Source organism: Gorilla gorilla, chromosome 2 (genome assembly GCF_029281585.2).
Source record: "Gorilla gorilla gorilla isolate KB3781 chromosome 2, NHGRI_mGorGor1-v2.1_pri, whole genome shotgun sequence".
In the NCBI taxonomy this organism is placed as follows: Eukaryota; Metazoa; Chordata; class Mammalia; order Primates; family Hominidae; genus Gorilla; species Gorilla gorilla.
The window spans coordinates 130,222,876-130,235,992 of NC_086017.1; the positions used below are offsets into that span (position 1 = coordinate 130,222,876).

The 13,117-nt window shown below is 42.9% G+C and overlaps 1 protein-coding gene across 1 annotated transcript in view; it reads left to right on the top strand.

Moving 5' to 3' along the window:
* ARHGAP31 (Rho GTPase activating protein 31) overlaps positions 1-13,117 on the top strand; it is a 125,281-nt gene that overhangs the window by 77,913 nt on the left and 34,251 nt on the right. Inside the window, exons 4-6 of the mRNA XM_031009703.3 lie at positions 10,543-10,625; positions 11,937-12,044; positions 12,729-12,871. Of these exons, the coding sequence (XP_030865563.1) occupies positions 10,543-10,625; positions 11,937-12,044; positions 12,729-12,871 (334 nt within the window). The remainder of the gene's footprint in view (positions 1-10,542; positions 10,626-11,936; positions 12,045-12,728; positions 12,872-13,117) is intronic.

Sequence of the window (13,117 nt, forward strand, 5' to 3'; positions counted from 1 at the left end):
CATGTTGTGGGTATTCTTTCCATAGTGTTTTTGTTGTGGTTTGTGTTTTGTTTTCCAAAATCAAAATAAAATTTTATTGCAAAAATTAAAGTAATACAGAAATATATAAAGGAGAAAGTATAAATCTCAAATCACCTGAAATTCCACACTCCAGGCATATTTGCTGTTAACAGATCGAACAGATATTAACTATATCTGTAGTAATAGATGTTAACAGATCTCAACACACACACACTCACACACACACACACACTCACTTGTCAGTACTACATATTGCTCTTTGGGGGATGCTTTTAATTCAACAGTGTGATCATCTTTGTGTGTTAAGAAATACGGGAAGACACTGTGTTTACAGCATTCTCTCTATGTGCCATGATTTCTGAAACCAAGCTCCCACTGATGGACATTTAGCTTTTTCATTTCTCAAGACGTTCCTTTTATAAACATTATAATACACATTTTTTTCACCCATATTTTTACACTATTTTTTGTTTGTTTATATCCTTAGAGAAAAATCATGGAAGTAGATTTGCTGAGTAGAAAGTTCTTGTTTAAAATTTTGTCACAAATTGCCAGTCTGTCCTCCAGAAAGACAAGGAATGCTCTTTTCCCTGCAGACTTTCCAACCCTGGGTATTTCCAATTGGTTAAATTGTTTGTTGACCTGAATCAACAAAAAATAATACCTTATTGTTGCTTTAATTTGTGTGTAAGACTTTATTGTTTTCAATATAGTTGTAATACTCTTATCAGTGCCATATTATCATCTTTGAATATGATAGAATGGAATATCATTATGTTAATGAACTGAATCAGTCTTATTTCTTTTAACTAATATCTCATTCTGTTATAGTTGGGGGTAGATAGGAATTCTTTGTCTGGAAACTTTAGAAATGCAATTTCTCCTTAGCCCTTGTCTACAGACTCAGAATGAAACCTGTATTTATCTCTCCCCTCTCCTGTTCCCTGTTATTGCTAATCATTGTGTTTTCTCACAGCAACTGAAAAATACCAAGGCAGCTTGTCAACCTGCCATCAGATTTGAAGGAAATCTGACATTGTATTTAAACAGTTTATTTGACACTAAAAAACAGGGATGTTTTGTTATGACAACTAACTCTATATGCATAGGATCTAGTGAAGTTAACTATGTTGGAGAATGTATCATTTAATAGATTTCTTTGATCACAGATAATATAAGTAAACCTTCACAGGTATGGAAATAGCTCTGTTACATTGTCACACATTCTCCCTATAGTTTACTCAAACCTACTTGCACAGCTAAAGTAGAATAATACATTTTTTTAACTTTTATTTTAGGTTCAGGGTACATGTTCAGGTTTGTTATATAGGTAAACTTGTGTCACGGGGGTTCGTTGTACAGATTATTTTGTCACTCAGGTACTAAGCCTACTCCCAATCAAGTAGTCCCCAATGTCTGTTGTTCCTCCCTTTGTGTCCATGTGTTCTCATCATTTAGCTCCCACTTATAAGTGAGAACATGAACTATTTGGTTTTCTGTTCCTGCATTAGTTTGCTAAGGATAATGGCCCCCAGCTTCATCCATGTTCCTGCAAAGGACATGATCTCATTCTTTTTTATGGCTGCATAGTATTCCGTGGTGTATATGTACCATATTTTCTTTATCCAATCTGCCATTGATGGGCATTTAGGTTGATTCTGTGTCTTTGCTATTGCGAATAGCACTGCAATGAACATATGTGTGCATGCGTCTTATGGTAGAACAATTTATGTTCCTTTGGATATATACCCAGTAGTGGGATTGCTGGGTCGAATAATAGTTCTGTTTTTAGCTCTTTGAGGAATCACCACACTGCTTTCCACAACGGTTGAATTGATTTACACTCCCAACAGTGTATGTATGAGTGTTCTCATTTCTCCGCAACCTCACCAGCATCTGTTATTTCTGACTTTTTTTTTTTTTTTTTTTTTTTTGAGACGGAGTCTCACTCTTGTTACCCAGGCTGGAGTGCAGTGGTGTGATCTCAGCTCACTTCAACCTCTGCCTCCCGGGTTCAAGCTATTCTCCTGCCTCAGTCTCCTGAGTAGCTGGGATTACAGGCGCTCGCCACCACGCCCACTAATTTTTGTACTTTTAGTAGAGACGGGGTTTCGCCATGTTGGCCAGCCTGGTCTTGAACTTCTGACCTCAGGTGATCCACCCACCTTGGCCTCCCAAAGTGCTGGGATTACAGGCGTGAACCACCGCACCCGGCCTATTTTTGACTTTTTAGTAATAGCCATAGAAGAATATCTTACTGGAATGATGAGAGAATAAGAAAAAATATTAATGGACTAATAATACTAATAATGATAATAGCTGTCAATAATTGAGTGCTTACTATATGATAAACTCATTATAAATATTATTTCATTTAATTCTCAAAATAACCCTATGAGGTAGGTTTTATTGTCTCTGTTATACAGATCATTAAAATGAGGCTCAGGGTGACTCTTGCCTGGGGTGGTACAGCTAGTAGGTGGAGGTAAAGATGTAGTTCTGTCTCATAACTCCCACACTACTTGAAAGTAGAGTTAACAACACTTAATTAAGGCTCAGGTATTAAATAACTTAATATGAAATAAAGTAATGAAGGAACAATGCCATAAACAGTGCTAGGAAAATTGGCTATCTATTGCAAAATGAGGAAATCAAGTTTCGTCTTTACCATTTAGCAGATTTCAGGGTGGAGAAGGGTTTCCTAACCATAAAAGCAAAGGAAAAAAGTCACAAAAAACAAACTTAAAAATGGAACTACACATAAACTATTTTTCTTTATAAAAATATATTAACACAATTAAAAGGCAAATGACTAAATATAGGAACTATTTACAATAAAGATGATGGGATTAATGTTCTTTAATTATAAGGAAGCTATTAATAAAAAGAAGTAAAACATATAATACCTCAATAAACAAGTAAGCAAAGGACCTCGACAGATAATTCCTAAAAAAAGAAATTGAATTATTTAAAAAGTATCAATATATTAGAATAATATAGTTGCACATTAAATAAATAATTTTTAATGTTATTATTTCACACTGGCAAGCCCATGGTGAGACTGGCTTTTTTTTTTTTTTTTGGCTTTTTTGATTGTTTGTTTGTTTTTTGAGATGGAGTCTCGCTCTGTCGCTCAGGCTGGAGAGCAGTGGTGCGATCACGGCTCACTGCAGCCTCCCCCACCCGGGTTCAAGCAATTCTCCTGCCTCACCCTCCTGAGTAGCTGGGATTACAGGTGCCCGCCACCACGCCCAGCTAATTTTTGTATTTTTAGTAGAGACAGGGTTTCACCATGTTGACCAGGCTGGTCTCAAACTCCTGACCTCAGGTGATCCACCTGCCTCGGCCTCCCAAAGTGCTGGGATTACAGGCGTGAGCCACCGCACCCGGCTGAGACTGGCTTTTTTATAGTTTTCTGTTGGAAGTATAAATTGGTTGGACGTCCCCGAAAGTCATATGAAATTACTATCAAGAATACTCAAATGCTCATATTCTTTAATCCAGTAACTCTATTTCTAGGACTCCATTCTAGGGTGACAATCAGATGTGCACACAAATAATTGATGTACAAGTATGTCCATTGCAATATTATATACAATATCAACATTTTGGAGAGTACATGTCTAACAGTGAGAGATGATTTAAATAAATGATAAATCTATTGTTGTTAAAACTGTGTGGCCATGAAAAGTCACAGTTTTGAAAAATGTTTACTGACCGTATGATATGGTTTGGAGGCTTGTCCCCTCTAAATCTCATGTTAAAGTGTAATCTCTAATGTTGGAGGTAGGGTCCTAGTGGGAGGTGACTGGATCATGGGGGTTGATCCCTCATGAGTGGCATGAATGTCTTAGCATCATCCACTTGGAGATGAATGAGTTCTCGCTTAGTTCATGTGAGATCTGCTTAGAGTTTGGGACCTCCCACTTTGCTCTCTCGTGCTCACTCTCTCACCACGTAGCATCACCTGTTCTCCCTTCACCTTCCACCATGACTGTTAGCTTCCTGAGGCCCTCACCAGAAGCAGACACTGGAACCATGCTTGGACAGCCTGCAGAACCATGAACCAATTCAACCTCTTTTCTATATAAATTACCCAGTCTTAGGTATTCAGTATGGTTTGCCTCTGTCCCCACCCAAACCTCATCTCGAATTGTAATCTCCACATGTTGAGGGAGGGACCTGGTGGGAGTGATTGGATCATGGGGGCAGTTTTCCCTCATGCTGTTCTCATGATAGTGAATGAGTTCTCACAAGATCTGATGGTTCAAAACTGTGTGGTGGTTCCCCCTTAGCTCTCTCTCTCTCACTCCTGCTCCGCCGTGGTAAGGCAAGCTTGCTTCCCTTTCACCTTCTGCCATGATTATGTTTCCCAAGGCCTCCTAGCCATGCTTTCTGTTAAGCCTGTGGAACTGTGAGTCAATTAAACCTCTTTTCTTCAGAAATTGCCCAGTCTCAGGTAGTTCTTATGGCAATGTGAAAAAGGGCTAATACAGTATTCATTTATAGTGACACAAAAACAGACAAACACACCATAATATAAAGTTAAATGGGGAAAAAAGCAGTATCTGTAACTAAATAGGAAATAAAGCCAGTGTTCATGTTTGGTGCTTGGAGGCCCTGATCAAACTGCTTTTTTTTTGTTTTGCTTTTTGTTTTTCTTCACCTATAAATAGGTTAGTAGTGGTTATTTCTGGGTGATGTGATAAAAGGGGATTTTTTATTTTCTGCAGATTTCCTACTTTAATTGTGAGTACATGTATTAGTTTCCTGTTGCTGCTGTAACTAATTGCCATAAACTAGATGACTTAAACAACAGAAACCTATTGCCTCACAGGTCTGGAGGCCAGAAGTCTGAAATTGGCTTCACTGGGCTGAAGTTAAGGTTTCAGCAGGGCGTGCTCTCTCCAGAGGCTCTAGAGGAAAAGCCGTTCCTTGCTCCTCCCAGCTTCTGATGGCTGCTGACGTTCCTTGGAGTGTTGGTGCCTCACTCCCGTCTCTGCCTCCAGGGCCACATTGCCTTTTCTTCTTCCGTCTGTGTCAGATCTCCCTTTGCCCTGCTCCTATATAGATACCCATGACTGCATTTAGGACGCACCCAGATAATCGAGGATAATGTCCCCACTCGACATCCTTAATTTAACCACATCTGCAAAGACTCGTTTCCAAATAAGGTAACACAGGTTCCAGTGATTAGGATTTGATATCGTCGGGAGCAATTATTCAACCTACTGTATTTCATTTTTATCAGAAAATAACAACATTTATTTTAGGAAAAATTCAATTTTGTTCAGATTGGTCCAGCTAAAACTATTACACCCAAAACAGGAAAATTTTGCTGACTTGAGATTTTTAGAGAAGGCCATTTAGAGGTGTTAAATTATGTATTTGCCTTTTTTCTTTTTTTAATTAAACTTTTCACCTGTCAGAATGTATATTTAATTTATACTGAAATAGTATCTTTTTAAATTTTTTGAAATTTATTTATTTTTACAGATGCACTCTTAACTCTGTTCCTCAAGTCTGGAGTGCAGTGGTGTAATCATAACTCACTGTAACTTCAAACTCCAAGGCTCCAGCAGCCCTTCTGCTTCAGCCTCTGGAGTAGCTAGGGCTACAGGCGTGTGCCATCAAGCCCTGCCTTAAATAATGTCTTTACGCGTCAGTCTCCCTTGGTTAAATTGTAAGCTTCCCAAGGACAGGAACTGTGTTTATTTTATTTATTGTTGTGTTTCCCTGCTTGCTAGCTTCTGGAAAATGTTGTAACTGTTACTTAGGAAATATTTACTGACAGATTTGTTGACTAGCAACTATCATTTGAAATGTCCCTTAGGGCCAGGCTTGGTGGCTTACGCCTGTAATCCCAGCACTTTGGGAGGCTGAGGTGGGCGGATCACTTGAGGTCAGTAGTTTGAGATCAGCCTGGCCAACATGGTGAAACCCCATCTCTACTAAAAATACAAAAATTATTCGGTCATGGTAGTGTGCGCCTGTAATCCCAGCTACTCGTGAGGCTAAGGCAGGAGAATTGCTTGAACCTGGAAGGTGGAGGTTGCAAATTCCCCTGCTCCGTCTCCCATCATTTCCACCTGCCTTGCTCCATACAGGCCACACTGGCCTCTACATGTCCCCTAAGCAAGTTCAGTGTGTCACCGCTGTCCCCAAAGCCTTTGTACCTGCTGTTTCTTCTTGGCACCCTGTTTTCCTGGATACTTGCACAATTTGTTCCTTCACTTCATCTTTGCCTCTGTTCAAATGTCACCTCCTAGAGACCTCTGATTATCCTATCTAAAACAGGAGTCCCCATCATTCTCTCCCCTGTGCCCTACACTACCGGGATTGTGCCACTACACTCCAGCCTGAGTGACAGAATGAGACTCATCTCAAAAAAAAAAAAAAAGGCAATGTCACTTAGGGCAGACAACTAACACCTTGCAACAGGCAAAGTCAGGCTGGTTGTGAGCTCAAGTCAGCTGCAAAGGGGTGCAGTAGCCAATTGTCTTGGTTTCCAGGGACTCTCCCTGTTTCAACACCGAAAATCTCATGTTCCAGGAAAACTCTGTCTTGGGCAAACCAGGATATTGGTCATCCTACTGGGAGCCCAGAGTGAAAAGGAGCTGCCTCTGCAATGCTGGTGTTCATCACTATGGGGAATGATCCCAGGATAGCAGTGTTCTGGAAGTGTGGCCCAAATGTGGCTATTTAGCATTTTCAAGCACAAAGCAAAATACTGACTCATTCACTTACTCCTTCCATTCAACAGTGTTTATTGGGCATCTACTACATACATTTGGCAGGCACAGTTCTAGGTGCGGAGATTTAATGGTGAATGGAACAGAGAAAATCTCTGTGCTTGTGAAACTTACATTTTAATGGAAGGGACAGATGATACACACATGTAAGACATAGATCTATAATGAGAACTGTTGATAAGTACTATGAAGAAAAATAATGCAGGGCACAGTGGAGAGAATGATGGGGACTCCTGTTTTAGATAGGATAATCAGAGGTCTCTAGGAGGTGACATTTGAACAGAGTCAAAGATGAAGTGAAGAAACAAATTTTGCAAGTATCCGGGAAAACAGGGTGCCAAGAAGAAACAGCAGGTACAAAGGCTTTGGGGACAGCGGGGACATGCTGAGCTTGCTTAGGGGACATGTGGAGGCCAGTGTGGCCTGTATGGAGCAAGGCAGGTGGAAATGATGGGAGATGGAGCAGGGGAATTTGCAGAGGGACCAGCTCACTTAGGAGTGCTTGCTTCCACAGGTGTAACAAAGACATAGCTATAAAGCCTGCCCTGAAGGACACACAGTGGTTCCTCTGGAGTCTGTAGTTGGAAGGAAGGTTAACTTTCCTTGTACATTCCTTTGGATGCTTTCCTTTTTTTTTTTTTTAATTGTGTGCATGAATTACTTTTTAAAGGTCTAGTAAATAGCTTAAAATACCTTAAAATAATAAAAATGCTTTGATAATTTTAAAGTAATGAATAAAAAGTTAAAGTTGCAGCTGGGGTGCAGTTGGAAGAGAGCCTCAGACTGTCTGTGTTGGGCCACCCTGGTGACACGGCTGCCCGGGCAGCAGGACTTGAGCTCAGGGACTGTGGTGGCTTTGAGTAAACAGAAACCCAGAGTTAGGGTCCTACCACAGAGGACAAGAGCCCAGCCTCTGCCAGCATCCTCCAAGGACAGGAAGCTGGCCTTACTGACACTGATTTGAAAAGAACAAATAGTCACAGATTCATCCTAGATCTTTTAAGATTTAACTATTAGCCATCTTGGCCTGGCTAATGCTGAGTGAAATTCTCTTACAGGCAAAAAACTGGGGTAGGTAAAATTTCCACTCCCATCCCCCAATTGCCCCAGCTGTGGGTTCTGTGGTCCTAATGGGACAACATAGAGAAGCTCGAAATAAGTTTGCAGTGGCCGGGCCCCTCCAGAAGGAAAACATGAATTTAGAAAACTTCTGGAGAGGGTTGGGGTACCATGGGGAGAGGTTGCAAATAATGAAATAAACACCAGTCCCAAATGGGACCTGCAGGCATCCGGAGATGAGCCTGCCCCGCCTCTTGGAGAACAAAGATGACTAACAGCTTCCTAAAATATTAAAGGAACTTTCCATGAGGGTTGTTAAATTGACCTACACCTTTATTCCCCAGACACATTTTTTAAAGGAGGGTGGGGTTAGTGGTACAACGTTTGTGAAGCATGATTCCGGCTTTGCAGAGAGATGAAGAGAAGCTCCCCACCCCTCCCTGTGTGCACAGTAGAATGTGGGAGAGTCCACAGAGCATTCCCTCAGCCCTTCCCTCCCCCGGGGCTTCTCTCCCTCGGCTCCCCGGCTCCTCAGCTCCCCATTGTGAGGTTCGCACCGCCTTGCAGAGCCAGGGTCTTCTCCACAATCATGTTTTCCAAATGACAACCCCAGGGAAGAAAAGGGAGGTGTCAGGGGGCTTACTGGAAGCCCCATTCTTGCCCCCACCCTTCACCCTGCATATCTCATAAAGCGAGGATTGCAACAGTGATCTTGCTTAGGCTGGCCTGTTCTCAGGCTGGCAAACCCACCAGAAGACTGGGACACCTATGACTATAATCCTCCCAGTCCCACGTTTCTCCCCACTTCTGCTTCAAATGCGAGACCTCAAGATTCCCACATAGAGAAGTTGGATTGCCTTAAAAAATGGTGGTCTTCTATATATTTGTTTTACTTCAATTAAATAAAAAAGGTGAAAAAGAAAAAACTTAGTGGGCAAAGCCCTGGCCTGCTGTCTCACACCTACTGTGTGCCAGGCACTGTTCTGGACACAGGGATTCATCACGTCCCAGCACTCACAGAGCTTATGTTCTAGCAAGGGAGACAGACAATAAGCAATAACTCCAATAAATAAGTGCATTCTTGTAGTGTAATGGCAGTGAGTCCTGTGGGGAAAAAGTGGGAGGGATTGGGAGGCCCAGGCTGGAGCAGGACCTCAGTGGTCTCCTCTAGGTTAAAACAGATCACACTTAACTAGTGCGTCCTAGGAACTGAAGATGATGGTAAAGTTAATTCCCTTCCACTTTTCTGTGCCTAAAAATTCTCATTACTGACAGTGTGAAATTCAGTATTTACAGGCAACATGCACACGGCAGCTAAAGGTTGAACAGAGGTGAGCAACATAAGAAAACCATCACCACGGTTAGGATCTTATTTTGGGTTGTATGGCAAAGGGCAATATTTATCAAATTAATTAAGATATTCCATAATTGTACCTTTCATTATGTATCAATCTAAAGCAAGTTTCCAGCACTGGGAGGAAATACAAGACTAAGTGATGTGTGCCTGTGAATTCATGATCTTAGAGCCCTTTTTAAAGTATGTATTGATCTAGGTGGGTTACCTAGGTGTATACATATGAAAAAAACTCATGGAGCTATAGCTTAAGATCTGCACATTTTTAATATATGTAAATTATATCTCAGTGAAAAAGGAAAGATAGCTGTGGTTACCATGGACCTTAGGTTCAGGCACTGCTCAGATGCTGGCAGTTCATGAGCACTCACACTGCAGTGGGAGGGGCCGGGAGCACAGCAGGACAGATTCTCAGAACAGGGGTGCAGGTCTGGGACCAGGGGAATCTGCCCAGGGATGCCTGCATCATGCAGCAACCCCCAGCAGGCGAGAGATGGACATGGACCAGCCTGTAATCACACTGCCTTTATTGCTATTCCTGCCTCTCCTTGAAGGCACTTGGGCTGATGGGGGAACAAAATACCCATACAGCAATTAACTGGAGAGCAAGTCTGGGCAAGGCCACCAGGTTTCAGGGACAACGCTCTTATCCCTGCCAAGGAAGGCACATCTTCCCTGCTTCCTGGCTTCTAGGACAGGCAGCAGCTGAGTCCTTGAGGTCATGGAGTAGTCACGGGCTAGGTAGGCAGTAGCTGTTTGCACCCAGAAAGACAGCTGGCTGAGTGGACTTGGTAATGCCCTGTCATCTCCATCTCATTCTGTATCTGTCTCATTTATTTATTTACTTGCTTGTTATTTATTTATTTATTCATTCATTCATTCATATTTTAGAGACAGGTTGCACTATGTTGCTAGACTAGATCCAAACTCTTGTGCTCAAGCAATCCTCCCACCTCAGCCTCCTGAGTAGCTGGGATAAAGGCATGCGCCACCATGCTGGGCCTATCTCTATCTCTTTACCTCTCTGTGTGTGAGTCTCTGTATCTCTCTACCCCCGAGACACACCCGAGATTCTACACATTCTTACCAGACGCCTAGCAACCATCTCAGGATGCCCAGAGTCCCAGGCAGCCCACCGCCTGCTGTGCACACATGGTGAGACCCTGCACACACATCCAGAACCAACAGAAACTGTAGTGGGCTGGTTGTTTTCATAGTAAAGCGTGCCTCTTGGAAGGGTGATCTCTAGGCATGATTGTGAGGCTGGAGTATGAGGGCTTGAGTGATCCCAGCACATGCAGATGGCTGTCCCTGCTCTCGAGCACTCACCAGGCTGCCTTGTGTTCTTCTCCACAGGAGGCAGTGTCGCATTGCCCTGAAGAAGGCCAACTGGCCCGAATCCAAAATGTTATCCAGGAGCTTCCTCCATCCCACTATAGGTAAGAATGGTTGGGAAAAGAAACGTGTGGTCTCTCAATGCAGTGTAATACCAAAGAGACAGGCTGGCATCATGGAAAGGAAACAATGTGTGGACAGTAGCAAGTTTAGGCTTTCCCAAGGGCATTTTGAAGTTGGTGAACAGGTCACTATTATCAAAGTGAGTTGGTGTCTGACCAGGGACATTGGCAGCAAGGAGCAGCCTGTCTCCAAATCACCTGCAGAACACCCCTCAGAATCTCTCAGGAAGTCATTCCAGTGACGCATACTAGCTTCTTGGTGGCATTCTTGGTTCATACCCAGATTTGTAGCATAACCAAATCTATGGCAACCAAGATAGCTTTTCAACAGGGGTTGACTGTGGGCTCTTGAGCATTGGCTGATTGTTCTATTTGCTCATTAGTACCATCCCTACCATCATCCCCCACCCTTTCATTTCATTCTCACAGTTTAGCCCCTAATGTTGCCACCTTTCCCAGTGTTCCCTATGCCTGCCCATCTTTTACAAGGGGGCAGATTTTGATGTGGTATAAGAAGGAACTTCCTAGCAATAATAAATGTTGTTTATCTGTGAAATTAGCTCCCTAACAAGTACCAAGATCCCTGTAGCTGGGAGAATTTTTATTAAAACGAGCCTAGATGAGAGCCTATTTCAAAACTGCTTGGAGGCCATCCTGCCCTGGTTGAAAGGACGAACAAATGGCCACTAAGAGCCTCCAGGCGGCCTGTGTGGTGGCTCATGCCTGTAATCCCAGCACTTTGGGAGGCCCAGGCAGGCGATCACGAGGTCAGGAGATCGAGACCATCCTGGCTAACACGGTGAAACCCCGTCTCTACTAAAAATACAAAAAATTAGCCGGGCGTGGTGTCGGGCACCTATAGTTCCAGCTACTTGGGAGGATGAGGCCGGAGATGGCGTGAACCCGGGAGGCGGAGCTTGCAGTGAGCCGAGGTAGTGCCACTGCACTCCAGCCTGGGCGACAGAGCGAGACTCCGTCTCAAAAAAAAAAAAAAAAAAAAAAAAAAGCCTTCAGGCTCTGAGGTGCTGTGATTCTCTGGTTCTGTCTCTGACTGGTGCTCCAGGGTCCTCTGCTTACATCTGACAAAATGGACCCCCTTCCCCACCCTGAATCGATCAATGTGCCTAGGGCCAAGAAAATTACTTCTGTCAATCTTGACATCTTTCCAGTGTCAATTCATTAAAATAGAAATATTTAGAGTCTCTTAAATCCAAACTTAGAAATTATATCCATATGTCAGGCTTCACACGGGCACTGAAGTTTCTTACTTTGTCAAAAAACAAACCATTCTAGGACCTTGGAATACCTGATTCGACACCTGGCCCATATCGCCTCCTTCAGCAGCAAGACCAACATGCACGCCCGGAACCTGGCCCTGGTGTGGGCGCCAAACCTCCTCAGGTAACCACTGTACCCTCCCCTTGTCACCAGCCCAGGGGGCTCAGAGCAGCCCCCGATTGAAATGAAGATTAGATTCTTCAAATTGAAGCCCCTTTAAAACAAATCTGTGGCTTAAGTGGTCATTTATAGCACATATGAATTAAAGGTGATTTAGGTGATAATAGCCTAAGCTCTCTGCCTGCTAACTTGGAAACTCTGAGTTCTGAAGACATTTTTGGCTACAGCTACAATATGGCTGAACTTATGGGTCTGTATGTTACAATTTCTTGAAAAGGCCTTTATTGTTTTGGGGGCTCACTGTCTTGTTTTGGTGGAGTCACAGCTGGCTACAACCAGAATCAGCTGCTCCATATGATTTCATAAATAATGACCTGCTCCATAGAACAGTTGGGTGGGAGTGGAAAGGCATACTATAAAGGAAACAAAAGTCAATTTCTGTATGTTTACAGGATAGTGTTTATAGTATTGCAATGTAGAGTACCTGGTAACTGTTTCAAATTTGTTCAGTTTATTGGGCTTCACAGCCTTTGGAGAGTTCCTTTAATTGGCCCTGAATAATTAAAATATTCTATGAACTGTATCAATTTAGGAGATGAGCCTTGTGCAAAAGGCCCACTGGCTCCCCTTGCTGCTTCCGGTTGTAAGGCAAACTCACTAACTGAATATGTTTCTTCCACACGGTAGGTCTAAAGAAATTGAAGCCACTGGTTGCAATGGAGATGCAGCCTTCCTTGCAGTCCGGGTCCAGCAGGTGGTGATTGAGTTCATATTGAATCATGTAGATCAAATCTTTAACAACGGTGCACCTGGGTCTCTGGAGAATGATGGTAAGGACTCCTCCTAGCATACACTCCACCAACTTACCCTTCTTTCTTGCAACTAGTGGTGGGACTCAACAGAAAGTGAGGGTGGGCTTAGTTCTTGCTCTGAGTGTTGGCTGTGTGTATGCTGACTACTGTGTGTCAGTGTCTGAGGATCATGCATATATACATCTGTAAATGTGAAGTGAAGCTATGGTGTGTTTGCATGTGGCTTTAGCATGTTTCTAATCGGTTACATACATGGCCTATCCT